At 27.3% G+C, this 23,939-nt stretch overlaps 6 protein-coding genes across 13 annotated transcripts in view; 3 read left to right on the top strand and 3 right to left on the bottom strand.

Moving 5' to 3' along the window:
- Positions 1-135: 135 nt before the first annotated feature.
- LOC136998136 (dynein regulatory complex protein 10-like) lies at positions 136-3,446 on the top strand. 2 transcript variants are annotated; one of them, XM_067350481.1, is made up of 7 exons: positions 136-1,027; positions 1,198-1,283; positions 1,502-1,712; positions 1,950-2,085; positions 2,200-2,349; positions 2,419-2,548; positions 2,658-3,446. In XM_067350481.1, the coding sequence occupies exons 1-7, from the start codon at positions 901-903 to the stop codon at positions 2,814-2,816; spliced, it is 999 nt and encodes a 332-aa protein (XP_067206582.1). In that variant the 5' UTR covers positions 136-900; the 3' UTR covers positions 2,817-3,446. The 2 variants fall into 2 exon arrangements, with proteins under 2 accessions (XP_067206582.1, XP_067206583.1); XM_067350482.1 differs by having other exon boundaries at positions 136-1,283.
- On the bottom strand, positions 2,811-13,305 carry LOC105673945 (dnaJ homolog subfamily C member 5). Of its 3 annotated transcripts, XM_067350493.1 has the most exons (8): positions 13,067-13,305; positions 12,258-12,396; positions 11,946-12,098; positions 11,525-11,656; positions 10,155-10,259; positions 9,706-9,759; positions 7,958-8,129; positions 2,811-6,064 (listed from the first exon to the last, which is right to left on the bottom strand). In XM_067350493.1, exons 1-8 carry the CDS (start codon positions 13,084-13,086, stop codon positions 5,997-5,999), a joined length of 843 nt encoding a protein of 280 aa, XP_067206594.1. In that variant the 5' UTR covers positions 13,087-13,305; the 3' UTR covers positions 2,811-5,996. The 3 variants fall into 3 exon arrangements, with proteins under 3 accessions (XP_067206594.1, XP_012225370.1, XP_012225371.1); XM_012369947.2 differs by lacking the exon at positions 10,155-10,259 and having other exon boundaries at positions 13,067-13,300; XM_012369948.2 differs by lacking the exons at positions 9,706-9,759; positions 10,155-10,259 and having other exon boundaries at positions 13,067-13,301.
- A 673-nt stretch (positions 13,306-13,978) lies between these two features.
- On the top strand, positions 13,979-16,421 carry LOC105673947 (UPF0389 protein GA21628). Its single transcript, XM_012369949.2, has 4 exons — positions 13,979-14,245; positions 15,183-15,334; positions 15,587-15,680; positions 15,960-16,421. Exons 2-4 carry the CDS (start codon positions 15,184-15,186, stop codon positions 16,147-16,149), a joined length of 435 nt encoding a protein of 144 aa, XP_012225372.1. The 5' UTR covers positions 13,979-14,245; position 15,183; the 3' UTR covers positions 16,150-16,421.
- Ccdc58 (Coiled-coil domain-containing 58) lies at positions 16,362-17,681 on the bottom strand. Of its 2 annotated transcripts, XM_067350519.1 has the most exons (3): positions 17,544-17,611; positions 17,412-17,459; positions 16,362-17,113 (listed from the first exon to the last, which is right to left on the bottom strand). In XM_067350519.1, exon 3 carries the CDS (start codon positions 17,096-17,098, stop codon positions 16,730-16,732), a length of 369 nt encoding a protein of 122 aa, XP_067206620.1. In that variant the 5' UTR covers positions 17,099-17,113; positions 17,412-17,459; positions 17,544-17,611; the 3' UTR covers positions 16,362-16,729. The 2 variants fall into 2 exon arrangements, with proteins under 2 accessions (XP_067206620.1, XP_012225377.1); XM_012369954.2 differs by lacking the exon at positions 17,412-17,459 and having other exon boundaries at positions 17,544-17,681.
- A 1,052-nt stretch (positions 17,682-18,733) lies between these two features.
- The window catches only part of LOC105673878 (uncharacterized), a 148,704-nt gene continuing 143,498 nt past the window's right edge, over positions 18,734-23,939 (top strand). For both annotated transcript variants that reach the window (XM_067350379.1, XM_012369835.2), the window contains exons 1-2: positions 18,734-18,854; positions 19,132-19,192. The gene's annotated coding sequence lies outside the window, so the exon portion shown is untranslated. The remainder of the gene's footprint in view (positions 18,855-19,131; positions 19,193-23,939) is intronic.
- Positions 19,176-23,826, bottom strand: LOC105673882 (N-acetylneuraminate lyase-like). Of its 3 annotated transcripts, XM_067350487.1 has the most exons (10): positions 23,150-23,826; positions 22,712-22,878; positions 21,788-21,890; positions 21,014-21,075; positions 20,871-20,941; positions 20,524-20,669; positions 20,237-20,405; positions 19,969-20,114; positions 19,678-19,849; positions 19,176-19,620 (listed from the first exon to the last, which is right to left on the bottom strand). In XM_067350487.1, the coding sequence occupies exons 3-10, from the start codon at positions 21,791-21,793 to the stop codon at positions 19,460-19,462; spliced, it is 933 nt and encodes a 310-aa protein (XP_067206588.1). In that variant the 5' UTR covers positions 21,794-21,890; positions 22,712-22,878; positions 23,150-23,826; the 3' UTR covers positions 19,176-19,459. The 3 variants fall into 3 exon arrangements, with proteins under 3 accessions (XP_067206588.1, XP_067206587.1, XP_012225267.1); XM_067350486.1 differs by having other exon boundaries at positions 21,788-22,878; XM_012369844.2 differs by having other exon boundaries at positions 21,788-23,826.

Raw genomic sequence — 23,939 nt, 5'->3', positions numbered from 1 at the left:
CCAATTCTTTGTTAATGTCCATTATCTTCGTGGCTTGGCTTTCATTGTAATTTTATGTAATTTATTATGTATGATAATCAAATGTTATTTTCGAAAATTTTCTCATTGATTTTCTTTTATTATTAATAAAGATTAGATAACATTTTTTCTATGTATACTTTTATTTTTTTTTACATTTATATAGTAACAGAATACTTTATGAATTTATGGACAAAGAGAGCGATAAAATCTATACGTATGAAAAATAGTTCAAATAATATGAAGATATTTCATTATGAAAATGTTTCATGATATTTACTTGTTCTTTAAGTCCATTTCCATTTCTCCCTTTATGTATGGAATATAAAGCATAAAACAATTTTACGTTTAAGGTTTTAAAATACGTTCATAAATATTTGCCATATGTCGCAATCTTTAAAAAATCTGTAAAAATTTTCGTAAAAATGAACACAATGACCTATTTTGTGAAGTCAAATTGTATCATGTATGTATTCACTTACAAATGTAAACTTGAAATTTCGAGCAACTTTTTATATTTATATATGTTAAAATTTATGAAAATATAGTATTAAATTAGATATAATTGGTTGATCGTGATTTTGTCATCACTAGCTTACAATCTTAACGTATTCTTCAAAACGCATAGTAACATATTAGTACTTTTCAAAAATTGGAATTATGTTCGTTAGGGAAATAAAAATACCAAGAGATTCTGCATACAAAATTGACGAAATACAATATGACAGTAAACATGAAGGAAGTATTCAAAAAGAATCGATTATATTGATGCTTATAAAAACTATTTTTCAGTCTGCGATAAGAAAAATGGAATTGGCAGTAATATCATCGCTCTTGAATAAATTTCATTTTTGACATTATTAACACAAATTCAATTTTTAGATGGCTTTACCTTCTCTTATATCGATCCCTGAATTACATATAATTCTTTCACTCGATGAAATGAGCGCAATAAACGACGTCCTATTAAGCAATCTTGAATTTTATTCTAACAGTTTACCACAATCAAGTAATCAATACTTAACAGATCAATTTTCTGAGATTAATTTAAGACTTATTTTTTTCTCCTTTTATATATACAATCTGTGAATCCTTTGTGGCTTGAATCATGTATGTATTAACTGATAAAGCTAATTTATAATTTATGATTGCAAATATTTTATATTTTAATATCTATAGATGAGAAATCAACGACAAATAAACATTCTAAAAAAAATTGGAACAATATGACCAAATTTGACTACGCAGTTTACAAGGCATTGAAGGTTACTTCCTGTTAACTAATAGAATGCTCAAATTTCTATTTATAAATAATAGAGAATAATTTATAATATTTATACAAAATATGCATGCCATTTGTAAAATTGTGTTGAGAGTATAACAGATAAAATGTGCAAAATTTAAATCAACTTATATTTAGCATTATATCATATTTTTTATATTTTAAGAAAATTAACATAAAGAAGGTCTATTACCTTTATAGATTCTTTACAAACATATTGATGTTCTCCGTACAAAACCCGACTATAAAGAAATTTCAACGTCATCAGCTTTGTTTCTACATTACCTTCGTTGTCTTTTAGAACAGCATATTTTATACAGAATGTATCTTACACCAGAACAAGCAAGGAGTAAAGAACTGCATTATAGAAATCTTTGGCGGTGTCAGAAGAAGTCTATCGAAGATATTGATGGTAAAAAAAAGCATAATATTTCTCGCGTATAAGAAATATATTATAAAACATTTCAATTATGTAGTCAAATCAGGCAAAAACATTAATATGATAGGACTTGAAAATAGGGAGTGCACTATATTCACATTCATAAATATATCCATGATTAAACTTGTAACATAGAAATTATGATACATTAATTAATATATTACTTTTTTTTCTTCTCCTGCCCTCCCACACTGGGTGGGGTATACGTAGTATTTATTACGGATTTAGAGAAACAACGAATTAATCATAAAAAAATACTTGAAAACGTGGTCAAACGGTACAAGAAAAATGTAGCTACTATCAATAAAATCAATAAAAGATGCAAAGAAGACATCACGAACACAACGTATCCAAAAATTTTTTATATTTTATACATCGCAAATAAAATTGAATCTAAAATTATTATTGTTACGTACGTATATTAATATTTATAATAAATATATCTTTGCAATTTTTGCAGTAACAAATATGAGAGAAAACAACTTACTTTATATAAAGCGTGGGAATTTGAACAAAATGAAATAAAAGTAGCTTTGGAGAATATTATAGATGACTTTAATTCTTTGAAAGATATAAATATGAAATTTAAAGAAACTATATATGAACGAAAGTAAGCGTGCATAAAACTCGACTTATAATTATTCATTATATTTTTATATCCCTAATTAATTATATATAGGTCGATGATTGAATCAAAGTTATTGGCAGTAATAGCTAAATACGATACAGAAATTGGTAATAGATATAAAATATTAGAAGAACTCAATGAAATATATGCATGCGATAAGCTCGAGAAACTTGCATTAGAGGTAATTTTGTCTACATAAATAAACTAATGATCATGCATTGCACATATATAAACATACGTATAATTTAAATTGTGGAAAAGGAATATTATGACATATCTCTGAATTGCAGAAAGAAATGAAACAACAAGAAGAAATATATCTTTTCTTCGTCAAACAACGTTTAGCATTTAAACGAGAACGATCTGTGAAGGCTGTCCAACAATGGTGGCGTAAAATTTTCTGGGATCGAAAATTAAAAGAAAAAAATGAAAAAAAGATTCAATTTTAATACAATTTGACATATCACGTATATATTATATGCATACATTGATAAATTAATACATTATACATTTGAACAAAATTATGGATATTTGAAATAACAATGATTTTCTATATTAATTAAATTATTAGATAATTTTTTTAATATGAAGAATATCTATAATATCTTATAGTTTTCGAAATTAAAAGAAGAAATTGCAAACAAAATTTATAACGTATATTATTTTTGTTCATTAATTTAATCTATTTTATTTACATTTGTTATACAATGTTGACTTTTTAATAATTCTTTACTTCTTTCGTTTTAAGTACAACATTTTCATTTGTAATAATTATATATTATATGTATATTCCAATCATGTATATATAAACATAGTATATTTCTCAAATATTAAATAGAGAAGCTAGCTATATAATAAAAGTGTAATTACATCTAGATAATATGTATATATGCAGAACATTTGTTACGTGATTATTGTTGAAGACACTACCGAAAACTAAACGAATCTGTATAGTACTTAACATTATGAATTCTTGGATATATATTATTTTTACCTGTCAACAAATCATCGCATGTAGATTTGTAGATATTCATACATTTATTCATGGAAAATTTAAAATTTGTATTCTGCAATCTAGTTTTCGTCTGTTTAAAATTGTTTTGTATGTCACAAAAGTTTTATATGTAACAAATATTCTACAGAATACAACAAAAAATGATATCTATTAGATTCTTGTGTCAAAGACTTGGTAATGAAGAGCGTAATTGCATAATAGTGAAATAATGGGATACATTTGTTAATATTAATTACTTAATTAATTCCTCTCTTTTAATCTCCATATATTAACTCGTTTTATTAATGACGCTCAGTACTCGTGAGGTCGATGAACATACATCAGTGACAAATATTAGTAGTGAATTATTAAATAAATGAATAAATAACTAAATAAATAAATATACAATTATTAATTGAAACTTTACAACCTAAAATTTTGTAATATAATTTGATAATCATATATTTAATTATAAAAAAATCTGTATTATATATCTCTCTTGGAATAAATATAATTAATATGACAACTAAAGTTTTAGATTTAAATAGGCCTCAAAGAAATATTTCGTAGATATTTATCTTACGAAAAAAAATTCAAATGGCTTGCACATATGTTCAATTGATTTATCACACATTTACATTGTGATATAATTACATATGATTACTACTTACATCATAGATAAGTGTTAAAATTTTCGGAAATAGTTTTGCACGTCGAAGTTATTTGTCAATTATATGATTAGGACAATACAGACAAATATTTATAATTAACGAAATCTTATCATAAATACACGGCATCATTTAATTAATGCAGTGCATACATCTTTGAATTAATAGATACATACATAGCAATATGCCGTTGGTATACATGAGATTATACTTTTTACAAAAGTTACGTCTGAAGATAAAGTTCATTCTGTGTCTCTTCTGAATATTATAGAATACATCACATCAGGACGTTCTAATCCTCTCAGTTCCATATAAGAGTGAATACAATATGCATTTGTGTGTGTATATAGTCAACAAATTATATAATTCTCAGACACTAAGAGCGAAATTGTTTCTAGCAATAATACCGCAGCTTTTGAAAAAGTTTTATCCGAATGATTTTTTTTTTTTTTTTTTACTAGTGATATAAATATTAAATTACAAGACTAAGGGTGACTTAAATAGATCATTCTGCACATGTATATAGAAATTGTGTTTCTGTTCATTTCCAAATATTTAATGTGTAGATGAAATCTTAAAAAAAATCTAACATCTCGTTTTGAATAATGAAAGCCAATGCCTGTATGCATTTATACCTTTATATTATTATTTCGATTATTTAATTGAATAGTTTCTCTCTCAAAAAAAAAAAAAAAACTTTTTAAATATTAAATTTGTTAAATACTAAAATTATATTGTCGATTATTTAATCCTGATGAATCCTGTTACAATATGGAAATGTAATTTTTTAATAATTACAAAATGACATAAACAAAAGTAAAGAAAAATAGAACAATATGCGAATTGCTAAATTAAACTAAATTTAAACTCAATATTATGCTATACTTAAATGATTTTCAGATGTCACAGTTGCACAGTACGAGATTTATCGCACACTATTATAAATTTATTTCATAAAAGATAATTATTATATAGCAACAATTCTTTATATACCTGATAAAGATTATTCACGCGCGAATTTCGTTCTCTAATATTACTAACAACTAATATACAGGATGTATCGTAGAATGCGAGATCAATAGTATGATTGTATGTTTAGATAAATTTAAACTGATTTTTTCATAAATTACATATATATTGTGTTTTTCAAAATTCAATAATAAATAAATACTAATCATTAAGAAAAAGAATACAATTTTTATTTGAAAAAACACGTTCAATCTCTGAATTAAAAAGTGGAATTTTGTTCTTTATCTACATTCTGAATTAGTGTTAAATGTTTCTTTTATAATTAGGCCTTCATCGAGTAACCGATTTAACATTTATCAAAAAATACTTCTAAACTATTGATACACATTTTTTACATTCTGTATAATTATTGTATTTCAATATTACATTAACTTAAAGACTTCGAGACGGATGTTCAGACTAAAATATCAATAACTATATGTATATAGCATAGAGGGAAGTAAAAGATTTTTTTTTTGATAATTGAGTGATTTCAATACTTAATACATGGACTCACATATTTCTTGTCAAGGCTCCAGCTTATTTCGTTCTTTGCTGATATATGTGAGCAACTCCTTAAAATGTTTATTAGAAACAGAACATAAAATAAAAATCAAAATACTTTATGTTCAAAAAATTTTAAATATAAAGTATACTTGTATTCATATACAAAAAAATTGCGAGACAGTATAAATTCCTGGCGAAAGATTCCCGTAGAAAACTACATAAGATAATGTGTATCTATATCGAGACCAATTCAATAAATAGAACATAATAATGTATCTATAAAATAATAGAAACTTTGCCTACAAAAGAAAAAAATTGATCATTAGATTAAACTAATCATAATTTACTTTACCAAAAACATAAACTTATGATCTATGTCAATGAGCTATTGTAGCGACCCGGCATTAGAAATATAAATTCAATGTTCATGATGGTTTTTCCATGGGTTCAGTCTACCATCTGGTTGGTCCGGGGTCAGTTGTAGCTGCATTGGCTCCTATGAATGGGTTTGTGGCAGCCGCTACATTGAAATATTATATTAGTCATAACGAATGATTAAAGTATTACTTATTTATTTTACTATCATCAGTATTTGTCTTTGTAGAACAAAATTATATATCACTCAGACGTTGGATGATTAACTTGCATTTTAGTCCACATTTAATTCAAGATAAAGAAAATAGATAATAAATGTGAGAAAAATGCTGAGGTGAAAGAAATTATATCTATATTACAAGGAAAGTTCAGTATATGTCGATTAGACTGCAAAGTTTTAAGAATGAATTTTTTTTTTACGATTAAAAGACTTATATTAGATGTTGTTTAACCCTTTAACTGCGACATTCAAAAGCAAGATACACATTATATATGAGCAATCTAAAATAGCAGTCGTTTCTATGTACGGAATACTTCTTCGAGCGTTACGCAAATCATTTTCGCATTAAAATAAAGTTATTTAACTGTCTTATTATTGTAAATATAACTTTTTTTGTTCAATGTTTTATATTTTATAGCTGTTTATAAAGACGCCGTAGTCAAAAGGTTAAATACAAATTTAGATTCAATTTATTGTCATTTGTTATGAAAAGTGATACTAGTTGGCATGGCTTCTAGCTGTTTCATATGCATGCGTATGTTGTTACAAGGTTTCCAATCAATAAAATTCCGGCTTATCGAACTTGCCTCGTTAGTTCATTTCTCATCTTAGCATAATATTGAATTAATGTTGTATATTATAAATAAAAAGATATTTAGAATTTTATTAACAGTAAAGATAAAAGCACAGGATAAAACTGGAAGTAATAATAGAGAAACTAGCAAAGCGTGCAATCATATGGTGTATATTTTTTATGATGAAAATAATACGATTTATATGGATACTTATTCAACATAAATTACAAACTGAGATATTCTCGGTGAAATTTTTTAAAACAAATAAGTATGAAACAAATAAGTTATAAAGTATGATCATAGCTAGAAAAATGTATCATAAATCATACAATTTGAATATTTGAAACATCAAAGTGTAAAAGTGCGAAAAGAGAAACGATAACAATTGCATAAAAAACTGTACTATGTATATAAATATATCTATATAAATGATGGAGCATGAGATTACAAATCTCTCTCGTTAAGAGCCGTCGTTAAATGTATCCCTATTTTCGGGACGTTGCACACACTGTATATGTACATTGGTATACAATTGACGTATAGTTATGTGATATTTATAGTAAAATAAAGAATTAATTAGAGCATATTAGAGCATATTCATTGTTAGCATGCTACGCAAATTATACAAGAAATCGCGACAAACTCGCAAACTCAAAGTGGTTTTGAAAAATATTAAATACATATTATTTTTAACAGGAACATGAAAAATGTACGCGTCTGTATTCTCACTCTGATGATATCTTCCTAATGTTAAAAACAGAGATCTCCATACTATGCATGGAAACGGATATCACTTTCATTATAATACAATGTTATAATCTTCACTTACAACAAACCCGTAGTTTTGTTTAAAAAAAAATTTTTTTTAATTAAATAAAAAAGAATGCCACCAAGAGAAGAACTTAAGAAGGCCGCTAAAGTTTTACACTATCGTTAGAATATAAGCGTTACCACCAATTATAGTAACAGTTACCACTGTTTTAAGCAGTAAACCTATACTTAATTTAAATTTTAAGTAACCATTTTAACATCGGCATAAAAAATTATTTTAACATAGTCTTCTTTGACATAGAGTCGTTATCGACAACAAAGTGTGATTAAAAACATCATTAACAAAAAGAATAGGCAAGAAGAAATAGAGCGAACGGCATTGAACGAGAGATATGGATTAGATGATTGATGACAATGTACAAAAAATACCAACTCATTACATATACTTTCTACGTTCAAGAACTCGTAATACCAGTGGTATAAATCACGCGGTCACCGCCGCTGTTTAAATTCGTGCTTTCGTTAACTGTTGACGTTGGTACAGCTGATCCTGGTGCAGGCATAGCAAATATAGGTTGCTGCGCATTTTGCGATGCACCACTTTGTGGTTGAGCTGTCACAGCATCATCATCGCTTTCTTCTTCCTATGAATACACATATTTAAAATATCAAAAAATATAATATCTTCTGTAGAGCCATTTATCTGTGAAGGTAAATATTTATAATATATCTTATGCTTATAGTAGAAATTAGTATTTATTCTTTAATTTTGTTGTAATAAATAATTATTATTAATTCTGGAATATAGAAAAAAGAAGATATTAATCGTTTTTTCTTTTACAATTACATAATACAAAATATAATAATAATAATAATAATAATAATAATACTAATAATAATAAAAAGACGATTTTTCGCTTTTAATAGTGAGAAAATCTGCCTGCGGTATTTAAAACTAAATTCATTGTCTTCAAAATATCAAATGTCATAAAATAAAATATTTTCCATATTAATAAATATATATCAATTTATGGGTTAATTAAATTAAACCAATTTAACGCAATCAGAACATAAATTTTATAATACCTTGCATTTATATCTGAAAATATTTTAATGTTTTACACATTTTTACCCTAATCTTATTTCTATACACACATCACACACACACTGCTGAAATAAAATTTTATACATATATGTTTGTGTTTTTGCTATGTATCAATTTTATTTGTATATGTGTGAATCATCTTTATTGTATCTTTGTTCCATTCTTCTTGTAATCATACCAAGTCAACTTCTATAATTTTGCAATTTAAACAGTATCCACCTGAATAGCCTGCGAATAAGATATTTTTGCTGATATACGAGTGAAAATTATAGCGACAGAGATGGATTTTACAGAAACGCATTTTACATGATTTAAAAACATTGAATAATGTTGTAAATTTATTCAAAACTTTTATACCAGCAGAACTTTATTTTGAAATTGAAGAAACAAAAAAGAAAAAACGCAAAGAGAAGCAACATTTTTTCTTAATTTTCCTAAGTTGAATGTATTTAACTTGGCCTTAAATTTTATGGACAAAACAAACATGTAATTTAACTAATTAAGATACAAATTATTACAAAAATATTAATGTTTAAAACTTAATAAAACGTGTATTTATATATATTATACAATAAAATGTCTTTTATAGTTTTTCTATGAATTGTGCATAATATAATGTATCTCAAATAGTAGAAAATATGTTACCCAAATTAAAACAGCTATAAAACTATCGATTTTATTAAAAGAATTTTATTGTTTCTTATAAGAGCTAGATATAAAAAAATAAATAGAATAAAAAATAAAAAAATAAATTAAGCTAATAGTAAAAATTATCATGTACTTCTACATAATTCCATTGATTGCCTTCTATCAAAATATAAAACTTAATAACAATAAATCCGTTTAAAAAAAAATTCCGTCTTTAATAATTATAAGTATGTCATGCATTTGTGCGAAAATATATGGAGGATGTTCCTCATTTTGATCGCAATGAAAAAATAGAAGCGTACGTGAATATTATAACGAAACGCAATTATGAGAACTACTTTGTAAGATCTATGGAAAGTCATTCCAATATAATATTTGATTAATAATAAAAATAAAAAACGTTTATACTTAAAATTGAGCAAAAAGAAAGGAAATAAACTTAAATTTCGAGCATTATAAAAACTTACCTTGCCAAAACCTCGCGGTTGATTTGTCACAACACCCTCTGGATTCTGGTTCCGCTATAATACAATAATAACATAAACAAAACCGCTAAACTATAGGCCTTTCTATAAAAAAATATATAACTTAGCGTGCGTGATAATAAAAATACATGCATTAAAAAATTGTGCTGTTTAACATAAATAGTAGATATAGCGAATTACAAGAATTTATTACGCGCAATAATTCTGCTCATAAAAATAAAATAAATAAATAAATAAGTAATAATAATATTGCTCTCTAAAATTAAGATCACATATTCGTATATATTACCAAAAATCTGTATATATGTGTGTGTATAAGTAGTATTAAATTCTCATAAATAAAAAACATCGAGAATTGTGCCAAGCCCGACAATACAATGGTGCCCGATAAAAAGACAACAAATATTTGTTATTTTTAGACAGATACAAACTTTTATGTCTATGTTGGTCATATTTATATTGTATGAATTCCTTAAATCACTTGTCTTCGCAAGGTATCTACTAAGGTGTTCTTTTCCCACTGACGTGTTTTCCAACTGTATGCCAGAAATTTACGCATTGGAAATGCAAAAAAGTTCAGATTTATATTTTAGAATATTTTCAATTTAGCTGTATGTATTGTATTTATATAATTAGATTTAAAAAATCTCTTAATAAATTTAAAAAAATAGTTTGTAATTAATTAAAAATGAATTATACTTCAGATTACAAATACTGAAGTTTATTTTTATGAAAATATTTGGAACAATACATTAATAGATTTTTATTTAAAGTGTGTTGCGTTAAAATATTGCAAATATATTTATTCTTTTCACTTCATTAAAATTTATAATTACTTTAAAAGTATTTCAAAGCAAATATTAAGAATTCATAAAAAAATTGCATTTTACAAATTTGAAAAAGTTTACATTTGCGCCAAAAAGTTTACAGAGATGCATTAAAAAAAAATGTATATGTTTCAAACAAAAATTTAAAAAATTATAATAGCATATAATGGATTTAATCGCATGCAGGGATTTATTGCAAAAATAGCAGATCTTTTTTGTTTTCTCTATGTTTAAATTAACATAGAAACAATTAATTGCATACTCATAAAACAGATCATGCATGTATGAGCAATATGTTGTTCAATATAGACTACATACAATTTACTTTTTTAAATATATTACGTGTGACATGCATTGTATGCCAGCAAGTCAAGTTTTACATGATATCTAAATAAACCATGAAAATATATACATAAAATATGAAAATAAATGCAGTATCTCGTTATATCTTTGCCTAATTCTTTGTGTTTGTTATGCAGCAAAACAAAACAAAACAAGAATGTAGATGTAAGAAATAGTATCAGAATGAGAGATGTAATATGCAACTCTTTGCAGTTTATACATTTATAATGATATTAACTGTTTTTCATACATAAAACTAGATCATCAATAAAACCAATACTTTTTAGAACTTAAATCTATTTCTGCTGATAGAAACATATACTTTTAGATATTCAGATTTAAAGGTGAACATAGCATGTTAAAAGTGATGATAAAATTGTATAAATATAATAAAAATTTGGAGAAAAGTTGATGATTTTAAGAATTCTCCAGTCGGCTTGGTATGACAATTCATAAATAAGAATTTCGGGATTTTGGTCTGTATTTGTTAATATGATGTTTTTTGTTACTGTATTTTTGTTATAAAATATTTTCTTTCACACCTGCTTAGTTTTAAATTTTTTATAAAAGTCACAAAATAGTAATAATATTCATATAAATAGTAATAAGATAATAATCAGATTCATGTTTACCTGTAAATTATGGTATGCGCCGCTATCCTCAGGAGGAGTTGGTTTACATTTACCGCAACAGAAATTACAACAGCAGCAACAACAGCAACAACAATAACAAGCAGTGATTAATCCACAAAACAGGAACAATGCCTGAAACAAACAAAATGCATTATTAGAATATAAAGTGATAATGTTTAAATATATACTAATCTTAGCCACAAAATTTATTTTGATAAGATTAAATTATATTAAATCTATTAATAATGATGTCATCGTAAGATATCTTACATTATCTTACATATAAGAGAGATATGTGTTTTATTTAACATTATATATAATGTGAATGTAAAATATACTTATTTTAAAAAACTAGAAATTAGAAATATAATTTTAATCAGTTTCTTGAAAGATACTATACCAAAATTCATTATATTCTTACCTTACACCACCCAGAAGTGACAACAAAATAAGCGTTAACATTTTCTTCTCCAAACTGTTCTGCGACGTATAAGCCAAGAGACCCATAATTATCATATATGTTACGTTTTGTTAAATCTGTCAGTATAGCATGTGCTCTATTTATTTCTTTAAACTGTAAACATATAACATAATTACAAATTGTTATATTTAAACTTCTAAAAATTTTTTTTTGCAAAAATGAATCTACTAATAAATCATTAAAAATCACAAAAATCAATATTTTTAAATATATTCTGCAATAAAAAGTACACAAGTTAAAAATTATAATAACCTTTTCAGCTGCCTCTGGATTGTTAGGATTTTTATCAGGATGAAATTTCAAGGCTAATTTTCTATAAGTCTTTTTAATTTCCTCCGAAGTTGCGGTTTTTGGAATCTCCAAAATCTGGTAGAGGGAATCCCCTGCTGTACTGCAGAATAAACATAAATCCAATCGGAAATCATTAGTAAACATAATATTTTCTTATCAATAACATTGACTTATTGCTAATTAGTTTTGCGATAATATTAGTTTATATCATTAATATTCCAGTAAATAAGATTGCAAACTGATCATTTTAGACATCAGAAATTCCTCTTCTTATATTAAAGCTATAATCAATATTACTTTGAATATAAAGAAAAAAGGTTAAGCACAGAGAGAAAATAACATTAAAAAGAAAAAAGTCATAATATGTGTATAAAAGTATTCGATGGAAGATATTGCATGATAACCTATCAAGTATGCTAACCGACCGTTCGAGATTTTTATTTTTTATCATCTCGCTGCAATGCGTGCTTTTGGAGCTTCACTGTAAATTTTATTAAGTTCAAGTAATATACATTATCTTTTTCGCAATAAAATCCTTATTTCTCGCAATAACCGGTAAATGCAAAAACAGTAACAATTGTTTAGATTTCATCGCAACTATTAGTTAATCTGTTTCTAAAAGAAAACAAGCATATCAACGACTAACTGAATAGTTCAACAGGGCAAACGAGGCTAACGTGGCAGCGAAAATTGATAAGGTGTCGCGAGCAGGTGACAACGCAGTCATATCGTTTGGGCGTCTTCAATGTCACGGCGTATTCTCTACTTACGACATTTTTCTTCTGTCCATGGCGGCCGTGAATTTGTTGACTTCTCACGTGAATAATCTAAACACTGAAGCTTTTTTCTCGCTTAATTTCACGGAAAGATACTACGCAAACATTTTCCTTGATATATGGTATGGAACTTCATGCATCCTTTTGGCAAAGATGTTCCGAAGCACCATCAGTATCGCACAAAAGGCACGATTCAATATTTTAGTTCCGCCAGTCAACGCTTATGCGCCGATGAGGTCGCCTCATGGTCGCCTACATCATGGACAGAAATAACAGGGAAATATTAGGGTGCATCCAGATGATTGAAATATTTCTGTACAATTGCATAATTCATATGCATAAGAAAATCGATCAGTCATGTGTCTAATACAAATTTATTGCAGATACGTAATTATTTGATTTTCTTATAGATCAAGTGAGCTATATAACATACTGGAGTGAGCCTTGAAGGAATAAGGATGCTCCACTGTGGAAGAGAGAGAGAGTTATATTGGATGGGACGTCTGTCTCATGTCTGCTTTGATTTTTAATATCCCCATACACGATAATAAATGTGGAAGGGAAACAGATATACCCGCCAACTATTGCTATTCTTAGGCCGCAAATTGCACATTGGTTCTTATGGGCTCACTTCAGTATGTTATGAATGTGTATTACGTACTTATGCAAGTTCTGTGAAATTACTCTTATGCGGCGTGATTGATATCAGATAAGAAAGGAAATAAATACATACGTCATATTTGGATTCGTGTTGATCATTAGATATCATTCTTTATCACGCTTTGTTTGATAATATATTTATATAAGCGGGTTGCAGACTTATTGCCGCATTACTGCTCTCAGCAATCTCGAACATGAACAAAGTCCAAAGTAATGAGCATTTTTGCGTTTTCAGGAATCAAATTCAATTGTAATTTGTACGAATTGAGCATAAATCGAGAGAAAATCTTGGAAAATACTTGCGTTTTGCTTTCAATCTGACATGTGCATTTCAAATCAATTATAAGCTGTTTTATTACTTTTATTTGAATCTATTTTTTTATATTGTGGTTGCCTACATATAAGAACGAACGAGAGAGTACCAGTCAGTTTGCGTGCCAATGTGCGTCGGCTATAAGGGAATGCTCCTTATTTATATCACGAGTTGTTTTCGAGTACAGTAAATTATCTAAAGTATGTGTTACTTAACGTAAAGCTTTATAATATCACATGAATAAATCATTTTACAATAATGCGATAAATATTTCCTAAATAACGAGTTTTTAATTTGTAATTAAACAGTAAAATGCGACAAAATATGACTAGAGAGATGAGTAAAGTATAGTTGTACTATTAGCTACTATTAGAGAGCCAGAAATTAACAAAGTAATTAGACACATTACATCGTAGTTTCACAAGTAATCTCTATTAATAGATATATAACCTAAAAATATCGTGACAAGCAATGACAAGTTAGAAACGATACATATGTAAGAGATTTATTAATTGTAATTTTTGATTAAATAAATTTATTTATACAGTATTGAACTTTTAATCTACGTAAGTAAGCATTATATTATATAATTCTCTTACACTTTAAAAATTCAATAAATTCAATTTTTCGCAAATATTTTTATCATGTCTGACTTAATTTATTACATACGTGTATTTATAAATGTAATTAGTTACATTTTATACATGTCTACTTTAATTAAACAAATAATGATTTGTCAACAATATTTTGGCAATAGATTTTTTAATCGTCATGGAATTGATTTATCCTTAATACAACTTTTAATGAGTGCTAGATATCATTAGTGTAAGGTTGTTATTACTACAGATATAAATTTCGCTTGAAGAAAATAGGTTATGAATAAATTGTTTAGTAAAATAAAATTGATCTGAAATTAATAAACACTCAAATTAGATAAGATTTTTAAAAATGTTTATTCTATATTTTTTCTATATTTATTCTATATTATTTCTATATTTATGTTTATGAATGTCTTACTCGTTAAAGAACCTCCCAAAAATATCATGTGATGATTATAAAATATCATAAAAAATTAAGATTAAATTTCAAATGAAACACTATTTTGCTTTGTTAATATATTATTAGTTTTCTTTACAGAATGCTGCCGAGACAGTTTGTTTATAATACTCGATTACGTACAATAACACGATGGTTTACACATAGCACTATTAAGCGAGAAACCAACAAAATGGATAAAATTCCCACACAAAAGAGTGCTGAAAACATAAAAGAAACAGATGGTATCATAGGTAAAAAATGAGTTTACATAAAGAACTTACATTAATATATGTTACAAAATAAATATTTTTTATCTTAAGTAAATGTTTTGCAATTGAAGTTTTTAAAAACTATTTCTAGATTTTTTTTATAATTTGGTTAAGGCAAAAGTGCATGGAAAAAGAGAACATAAAAAGGGAAACTTTATCATTGAAAATGTTATACAAACATAATTTTTTAGGTACACATTTATATTATTTCATTTTCATGTTTTTATGTTTTAGGAACACGTATGCATCGTGTGACTGATTTTGACAAGAGAGTACTGGTTTGGGTAAAACGATATCCTAGTATTGCAGATGTTCCAAAGGATGTTACGTACGTGTTAAATTTATATTAATGTACTATTTAGCATTGCTCAACAAAAGATCTAAAGAAAAATATATATTTTGTTAAATATTCAAAGTTGTTTCTAGTAAAAATTTTAACAATCACAAAATTATAACAAATGTGTCTTAAATAACATTTCTTTCAAAACAGATAATTTTGTTTAAAAAATATATTTATATTAATTTTTATTTCCTCAATTAGATTTGAGCTTGTGCAATTGACTTTCCTATATTCTTTGTTTGAGAAATAATTATTCTTTTTTAACAGAGTGGAATGTCTACTTACTGCAAGGAGTAAAGCACGCATCAAGGCTTGTAATTATATGATTATTGGTACGCTAATTGGTTGTGTAATTGCTGTAATACTTGGGAAAAGGCAAGCTGCTAGAGGAGAAACTTTAAGTAAACAAAGAGAGGATTGGTTTAATGAGATGATGGCAAAAGAAAAAAATAAATAAACATGCAAATACTTGGATACCGGATGTAGAAATATTCAGGACAAGTTTCCTAAGAAGTATAGATTGATATTATAAATCAAATGTTATTGTTATTATTATTTCAAAGTGATATTTTTCATAAAGTAATAAACATTTAGTTTTGATCTTTCATATTTGGTATGTAAAACAGTCTTTATAAAATAGTAATCTTTAGCAATGATAAGATAATAGAATACACTTTATGTATATGGTTATATTTATTGTAAAATTATATATTCAAATATTGAGGTTTATGTATATTGTATATTACAAATACCTGATTCACCTTAGATTGGTAGCGAAACTAATTCTTGCAAAATATATCTTTCGTACATTCTTTAATATGTTTCATTTATGTTTGTAAATAGTGTACAAGTATAATAAATGTTTTTAATTGTATATTGTATATACCTATATACAAATTAACAATGATTTAGAAAAAAGAAGTCATTATCATCACTAATGTTTACAAAATTACTATATATAACTGTATTGTAACAATTCAATTGCAATCAGATAACCATACACCAATATTCTTCACTTCCTGGACTATTTGGAAGTTCTATGTATTTATGTGTGGTTTGTAAAATCCACGGCATCTTTCATAATAGACTTGTATTGTACGTTTTCTTACAACTTCTTCGATATTGAGTTCAGATTGCAATAGTCTCAATGTAGTCTGCTCTTTTCTTAAATTTTTTATTAATGTTGGATTCTCATCACCATTATCTCTCAATGTCTTTAATTGCATCACTTTTTCCTTAGTGACGTTTAAACATTTTGTGATTGCTTGTCTTCTCTGCGTATGTTCAGATTCTATTTGATGAAACAAGTCTTTACATTGCACATTAGTATCCACCTGACCTTTGAAGGATTCAGTAGGAATTGTAGTATTCAGCATATAAATTATTTTGTCATCTATAAGTCGCATTTTTTTTAATGTATCCTAAAACATAAGTTATGTTTTACCAGTTGATATAAATAAGAAATAATACAAATATATAGAATTGTATATGTTAAATTTAAATTTTATATATAGATATTTATATATAGATATTTTCATAAAACATTAGTTAAATACTTTCTTAACCTCTTAACAAAAGTGTACATATATTACTAAAATTATTATTTTTATAACAATAACTGCTGAAACTCTGTACATCATTAAAATCTAGATTTATTATTAAAATCTTTTTTTAATAGAATATTTATTTTGTATACAATAAAAATGAGATACCACTAACCGGCGGCAATCAAAGAACCTTCAATGTCATTTTAGAATAACTTAAGTACTATAAGACAAATATATATTTAACATGTCCATATAACACAATGTTGAATGCATGATTATTATATAAATTCCACTTTTAAAATACCTGAAATTCTAAAAAATCACCACATTCCACGTTTGCGACTGCCATTTTCAGGTTAGAAAAACATGCATGAATTCACAAGATTTACTATAGATGTGTTCTTATAACTTTCAGAACTCTTCCCTGCTTTATTTCTCCCCAGTGATTTGCTTGAAAATCACTAGATTAAATTACCAACAAGACATTTCTTATTGGTTGCAGCGCTTATAAGCCAGTGAATCTGATTGGTGTATACTTTGAAATGCTCCAATCAGATTCAATCTCTTATAACCCTCTTATAACTGCTAACTTTGCTAAACGCAGCCATTTTCTCTTTAATGTTGCAATTGTAAAACAGTGCGCGATTTACGCTCCGCATCTTAATATAATTGAAAAGAATCTATCGGGTAAGAAATTATCACAAATACATCTTGTAAAATATTAGACATTAATCGTTACATGTGAAATATCGATTGAAGTAAATCGAAGTACGATTGCAATTCTTGAAATACGTATTGGTGGTTCTCTTCCGTATTTGTTGAGTTATTCAAAATGCTCGTACATATTATATTATTTTTTATCGAAATTTTAATCTACGCAAACTTCGTTACATTAGAAAGTAGAAATTTCACAAAAGTAAAATTTATCATCTTATGAATTACTAATTCGACATTCTGTAAAAGGTAACGACGAAAAAAGGGTAAGAACGAAAACTGCGAGTAGCAAGGACAATGGCTGCGGTCTACTTGACGCTAAAAATGCTTCGAAAATGTTTTTTTCTCCTTCTCTTTTCATTAAAAGGAAGGAGAAAAAGAATATTTCGAAGTATTTGTAGCGTCAAGTGAACCGCAGCCATTATTATTAAAAAAAATAACGCGCCAATATGAAACAATTTGACTCGATCGTGTGTCGCCGTGCGAAAGATAATAGGATGATAAAATGTAGTAAAGACAAAATCATGCCGTGAAATTCCACCATTACGATTTGAAAGAATACGGAATAGTAAACATTTTGATCACATTGGATTGCTCCGTATCAATGTATTATTTTTTTCAATAGTACACCTTACTACACCTCACAGTTTTCGATCTCCCACCCTCTTCTGTCGTTACCTGTTGCGGCAGAGTATCGAATGTATACTTCGCGCGATGATATTAGAGTATCACCTTTGTTCTGTGACAAAAAGCGGGAATGTCGGGAGTGTCGGGAGTGCCGGGAGTGTTGTATAAAATATCAAGTGATTTTTACATTTCAATTACGAATACGTGTGAATACCATAAACAGCAAAACAAATTGAGACGAGGATCAGGAAGCATCGAGCGGAGCAACTTTAGGGTAATCATTTATTTATGTTATTTGCAAAATATTATACTTAAAATATTACATAATGTGTAACGCACATAAAATACTTATAATAATTAAATTTATGATTATTAAAAATGTTTTATTTTTATTGATAATTATTTCAAATAATTAAATTTTGTTTTAATAATACTTCTATTAGATATTTGCTAAGATAAATGAGTAAAAAATTCAATGTGCGCAATAATTATTTGTTAAATATTAATTATTTTGAACGTAACTCTAATTTGGATTTATTTTCTTTTTACAGATCAACTTTGGAGATTGGACTTTGGAAAAGAACTACAACTCTGCTGCTGCGTATCATTTCGGTGAGTTTAATTTATAATATATGTATATATTTATATAAATACAATTTAAGAAAATATAGTATGTTCCAGTATGCTTATAACTTGTGTCTCATTCAGTTGAAGCTTATATTAATAAGCTTCTGTGTTCATTATAGTAATTTTTAGCACATATTTTTACACTTATGTGTTATGATGCTTATCATTCCATTTACGTGTTATGATGTAAAAATATGTCTTAAAAATTATGATTAAATAAGCATACAAATAAGCTGAAAAATGAAAATATTTTTAGTCGTGCTTAATTTCTGCCTGATATCCTAGATTGTTTAAATCTTTTATCATAACTTCCAAAGCTTCGGAAGAAATAGACTTAAGTGGTGCACGAGGTAATCCTACATCAATATCAGTAAGAAGAGTCATTGCTACTTTCATAGTCTCTACCCAGTTACCTGCAAATTAAATTTTGAATGAGAATGCATTTTATTAGACATAAAGACAGTATTTACCATGTTTTGTTATGGCAATTACAGCCCTTGAAAGCTCCTCTTGCTTATTCTTAGCTTCTAACATCTTTCCATCCTTGCTAGCAGCAAGAAGATTCAGTATAAGTTCCGATAACATGTTTAGACTGGTTAATATAAAAGAATCAATTCCTAATGCATAAGCAGCATTCACTATCTACAATGAAATCAGAGAAAAATACATTTTATTATATCGCAATCAGAGTATATATCAAGTATTAGTATTAATTCAAAATATTTACACAGCGCTAAATGTTAAAAAATAATAGTTTTTACCTGATCATTCCCAAGAAAAATAACATATTTCTTATTATCTGCATGTAACGCCTGTGCACCTTCTTCTAAATTGGCACTAGTGAATTTTATACCCACAAATGAAGGTATTTTGTCACCAATCGATTCAAGAAATTGTCCCATGTGTACTAAAAAAGAAATTTATGACACATTATGCACATAATTGTATCTTACTTTTGTCAATTTCATTATTTTAACATGTTTACTGATGCATTACATTATGCATTTATTAAAATCTTAAAAGACTTACTGTTAACATTAGTTAACATAGGAATATGATAATAGAGTAATGGTGTCTTGGGCGCAGCCTTCCCAATAATTTCCAAATATTCAATCAATTGTTGAGAAGTAGTAGGTTTAAAGTACAACTCTGGCAAGCACAGTATAGAATCTACATGCAAATTTTCTGCATGTTTTGCCTATAACATTCGTTTATATGCAGTAATTGCAGTATTGATAAATATTACATTGTGGAAATATTATTTTATACTATTACACTTTTTACATATGTTTCTCTACATATAACCTTTTACTCACAAGCTCAATGACATCAGGAAGAGAAGTGCCTCCCACTTGAATCATTAAGTGTTGCCTTGTTTTTTTAACTGCTTTTGCCCAAGCTTCAGCAATAAGTTTTCTTTCAACAACAGACATTGACATTCCTTCACCACTTGTGCCATTTACTGCAAAACAATATGACAAATATGCAAAATTAGTAAGTTATTCTTAAAATAAATACATCTTTCTACTTTCCAAATAATTTTTATATATACTTTAAGAATTTTGTAAATGCATCTTATATAGGCACACTTGCTAAACACATATGTGAAATATTACTTAAATAATTAAGGTTAGTATTAAGGTTAATATTAAAAATTGCTTACCAAGTATACCATTGATTCCTTTTTTAGCTAAATATTTTGCATATTTTGATATAATATCCAAATTAAGATACCTATTAAACAAATACCTAGCATTATTCAGTTTAATATTAGCCAATGTTGTACTTTAAATATAAATTTATTACCCATCATTATTAAAAGGCGTTAGTACTGGGACAATAACACCTCTGTAGGTATATGGTAATCGCTATAATTATAAAATAATAAATAAGTTGCTGCAATACATTATAAATAGAGCTTATATTTGTTTATCATGACTGTTGCTGAAAGAATTCCAAAATTATAATTTATTAATTTTATTAATTTAATATTATATAATTTGTTATTTATTTTTTTTCATTTTATATGTGTGTGTCAAATTTCAATATTAAATCTTTAAATATTTTAAAAAATATAAAAAATGTTAATAAAATAATGTAAGAAAAGAAGAGTTATCTGAAAAAATTGGGATATAATCTATTTTTTTTACATATAATATTCTAATAAATGAATATTATTATGATATGAGTTTTGAAATGTTTTATCAAAAGTTTTTCTTAATAAATAAGTAAAATTAGTTAACTTATGGTATAATCAATAATGATTAATAGCAGTATTATTTCTTTAAAATCTTTTTACACATTTTATATATCACGTATTTCTCTGAATAACGACTGAACATTTCAACTCGATATTTTGTGAGAAATATGATTTTGCTATAAGATGATTGATATTTATACATATGCTTTTGTGCAACATAATTCCCTGGTTGATGAAATTTTTCGTTAGTCGTGTTTTATTCGTTTTACTATGTATATAATTATATACATCATATGTAATGCATATGATACGTGAACGAGTGGGTTTCGATAATTTATATAACCTGATGTATGTAAATATCAGAAATATTGTCTACTTACGGACATTTTTGTGGATATGAAGCGAACTAAACCTGATAAGACAGTCGCACAGAAAACACTGCAGTAATTGGTAGTTAAATTCCATTATCTCACTGACACACTGCTGATAAGGCAGAATATCAACTTGTTTACAAAAGATTAAAAGCGTACAAGTCAAAGATAAAATGTGTTATATCAACCGAAATAGCACAATAATAAAAAAAAGAACTTGAAGGTCGTAGTTGGGTGCAAAAGCAAATAGCAGTCATTATATAAATATTAATTCTTTTTATTGAAACGTTTCGGTCCAACTTTGATTGTCTTCAATGTCTGGCAAATGTAAAAATTAAAATCGGATATGATATACCATAACGAATATAAATTACTACGATAAATAATAGAAATGGAAAGTTATGAAATAAATTGACTAAAATGAAATGAATCCTACGAATTAGTTAACACTTCAACGATTAGTCTATGAATATTTATAAATCCAGATAACACAGCATATCAAAAAGACGTCCAAAGGATATTTCGAAGACGTTTTTGAGACGATAGGACGTCCTTTGGATGCATTTTGGACATGTGTGCCGTCTGGGAAGTTAGTGGTATAGAAGTTTTTACTTAATATATTATTTAATATAATTAATATATTATTGTAGTGATAAATATGCTATAAGTTCCAAGATGGTCACATGCTTCTTTTTTTATTTGTTTAATGAGTATTATACGCTTTTCTTAGTTCTTCGAAACGAAAACGAAGGCTATTCGAGTGTTAAATAATAACGTCAAAGAGAATTTTATTTAATGTTAGCTACTACTCGTATAATGCTCGTTTTTTTTGTTGTAATAATTCTCATTTAAACGTGACGAAATGCTATGGCGCTCTGTACGCGTACTCTAGGAAAGAAGTTTTCTGATTTAACAATAATATTTTTTTTTTACGTTTTGCTTAATACGGTCTCTCATGACGAAGCAAATTTGTTGAAGAGTCGAAGCTGAAATTGATACTTTGTCTCTTCGTGTAATTAATAATAAAAGACAAATTAGATTAATTCACTGATCGATGCTCAGCAGCGGAGTTATTTCTGTTGATCTGCTTAGTTGATGATCTGTAAAATACGAAAATAAATGAAGATTATAGTTGCGTTCAAAATAACGAATATTTATCAAATCATAATTGAATACATTAAACATTTAAGTCTTGTTCTAAGCAAATATGGAATAAAAGAATTATTGAAAAAACTTTAATTATTTAAATAAAAAGCAATAAATATGTAAATAAATTCTAATAATGAATATTAACTAATGTAAATATTTTATGAAATATTTTAAGTCTTTTAATGTACAACATTTTCAACAAATAAATGAATTATTATTTACCGTAAAGTTGCTCCGTCGGCGCCCGGTGCTCCTTCTGAGCCTTCGCCTCCTGTCAGTCCACACAGTTCTCGCAACCCTCGTAATTTTTCACAGTACTCACACGCGATTCGCGACGCGAATAATTTTCACGATAAATCTTTTAAACACTTACACGCGACACACGCATTGCACGCGTGCATTTTTAAATATGAAAGTCGCGCGACCCTTTAAACGGCACTCTCGATTTTTATTACGACGCATTTTATTACGACGATCACACGGTATTTTACACACTTCCTACGCGATTTTGTCGTATGAGGACAAAGGTATAACTCGAATATCGCTTGTCGCACGGAATACGCGTTCGGCACTCCGCGCCGAATAGTATGTACGCAACAGGTATTGATGAAAAAGGGGGAGGAAGGCGCAAAACTGTAAGGGAAAGTACTAAGGGTGGTAGGAGCAGGGATAACTCGATGTGAACCCGTACGAGTGCCGCCGTGCGACTGTGCCAAGAGGTAAGGACAAAATACCGCAGGATATTTGAAGGACTTGCGCAGATTTAAAAGGTAACATGCGTAGAAGAGATACATGGATAATGCGAAGTACAGGATAACGTATGATAGCAGGATAGAAAGAGAAAGTGAAAGAATGGAGTGCGTAAACAGCGTAACCTAATATTTCGTGTTGTGTTAATTGTAGAGAGAACAAGGCTTACCATAGTGTTTAGGTTACGCTGTTTACGCATTCCATTCTTTCACTTTCTCTTTCTATCCTGCTATCATACGTTATTCTGTACTTCGCATTATCC

Source organism: Linepithema humile, chromosome 2 (assembly GCF_040581485.1).
Source record: "Linepithema humile isolate Giens D197 chromosome 2, Lhum_UNIL_v1.0, whole genome shotgun sequence".
In the NCBI taxonomy this organism is placed as follows: Eukaryota; Metazoa; Arthropoda; class Insecta; order Hymenoptera; family Formicidae; genus Linepithema; species Linepithema humile.
Note: the sequence above shows the minus strand (reverse complement) of the source record. Positions and strands in the feature narration are given on the sequence as shown.

Excerpts from the sequence above, each read along its gene's own strand:
- LOC105673882 (XM_012369844.2), bottom strand. Across the intron at positions 20,670-20,870 it reads AGGAATCAATGGTATACTTG|TAAATGGCACAAGTGGTGAA; the intron begins GTAAGCAATTTT and ends ATTGTTTTGCAG. Across the intron at positions 20,115-20,236 it reads TATGTTAACTAATGTTAACA|TACACATGGGACAATTTCTT; the intron begins GTAAGTCTTTTA and ends TTTCTTTTTTAG.
- LOC105673945 (XM_067350493.1), bottom strand. The coding sequence starts at position 13,086 with ATGGACAGAAGAAAAATGTC. Across the intron at positions 11,657-11,945 it reads TCACTTCTGGGTGGTGTAAG|GCATTGTTCCTGTTTTGTGG; the intron begins GTAAGAATATAA and ends TGTTTGTTTCAG. Across the intron at positions 9,760-10,154 it reads TGACCAACATAGACATAAAA|CGGAACCAGAATCCAGAGGG; the intron begins GTTTGTATCTGT and ends ATTGTATTATAG.
- LOC136998136 (XM_067350481.1), top strand. The coding sequence starts at position 901 with ATGGCTTTACCTTCTCTTATATCGATCCCTGAATTACATATAATTCTT. Across the intron at positions 1,284-1,501 it reads CAGTTTACAAGGCATTGAAG|ATTCTTTACAAACATATTGA; the intron begins GTTACTTCCTGT and ends TTACCTTTATAG. Across the intron at positions 2,549-2,657 it reads TCGAGAAACTTGCATTAGAG|AAAGAAATGAAACAACAAGA; the intron begins GTAATTTTGTCT and ends TCTGAATTGCAG.
- LOC105673947 (XM_012369949.2), top strand. The coding sequence starts at position 15,184 with ATGCTGCCGAGACAGTTTGTTTATAATACTCGATTACGTACAATAACA. Across the intron at positions 15,335-15,586 it reads AGAAACAGATGGTATCATAG|GAACACGTATGCATCGTGTG; the intron begins GTAAAAAATGAG and ends TTTATGTTTTAG. Across the intron at positions 15,681-15,959 it reads GATGTTCCAAAGGATGTTAC|AGTGGAATGTCTACTTACTG; the intron begins GTACGTGTTAAA and ends CTTTTTTAACAG.
- Ccdc58 (XM_012369954.2), bottom strand. The coding sequence starts at position 17,588 with ATGGCAGTCGCAAACGTGGAATGTGGTGATTTTTTAGAATTTCAG. Across the intron at positions 17,114-17,543 it reads GTGATTTTTTAGAATTTCAG|GATACATTAAAAAAAATGCG; the intron begins GTATTTTAAAAG and ends CTTATGTTTTAG.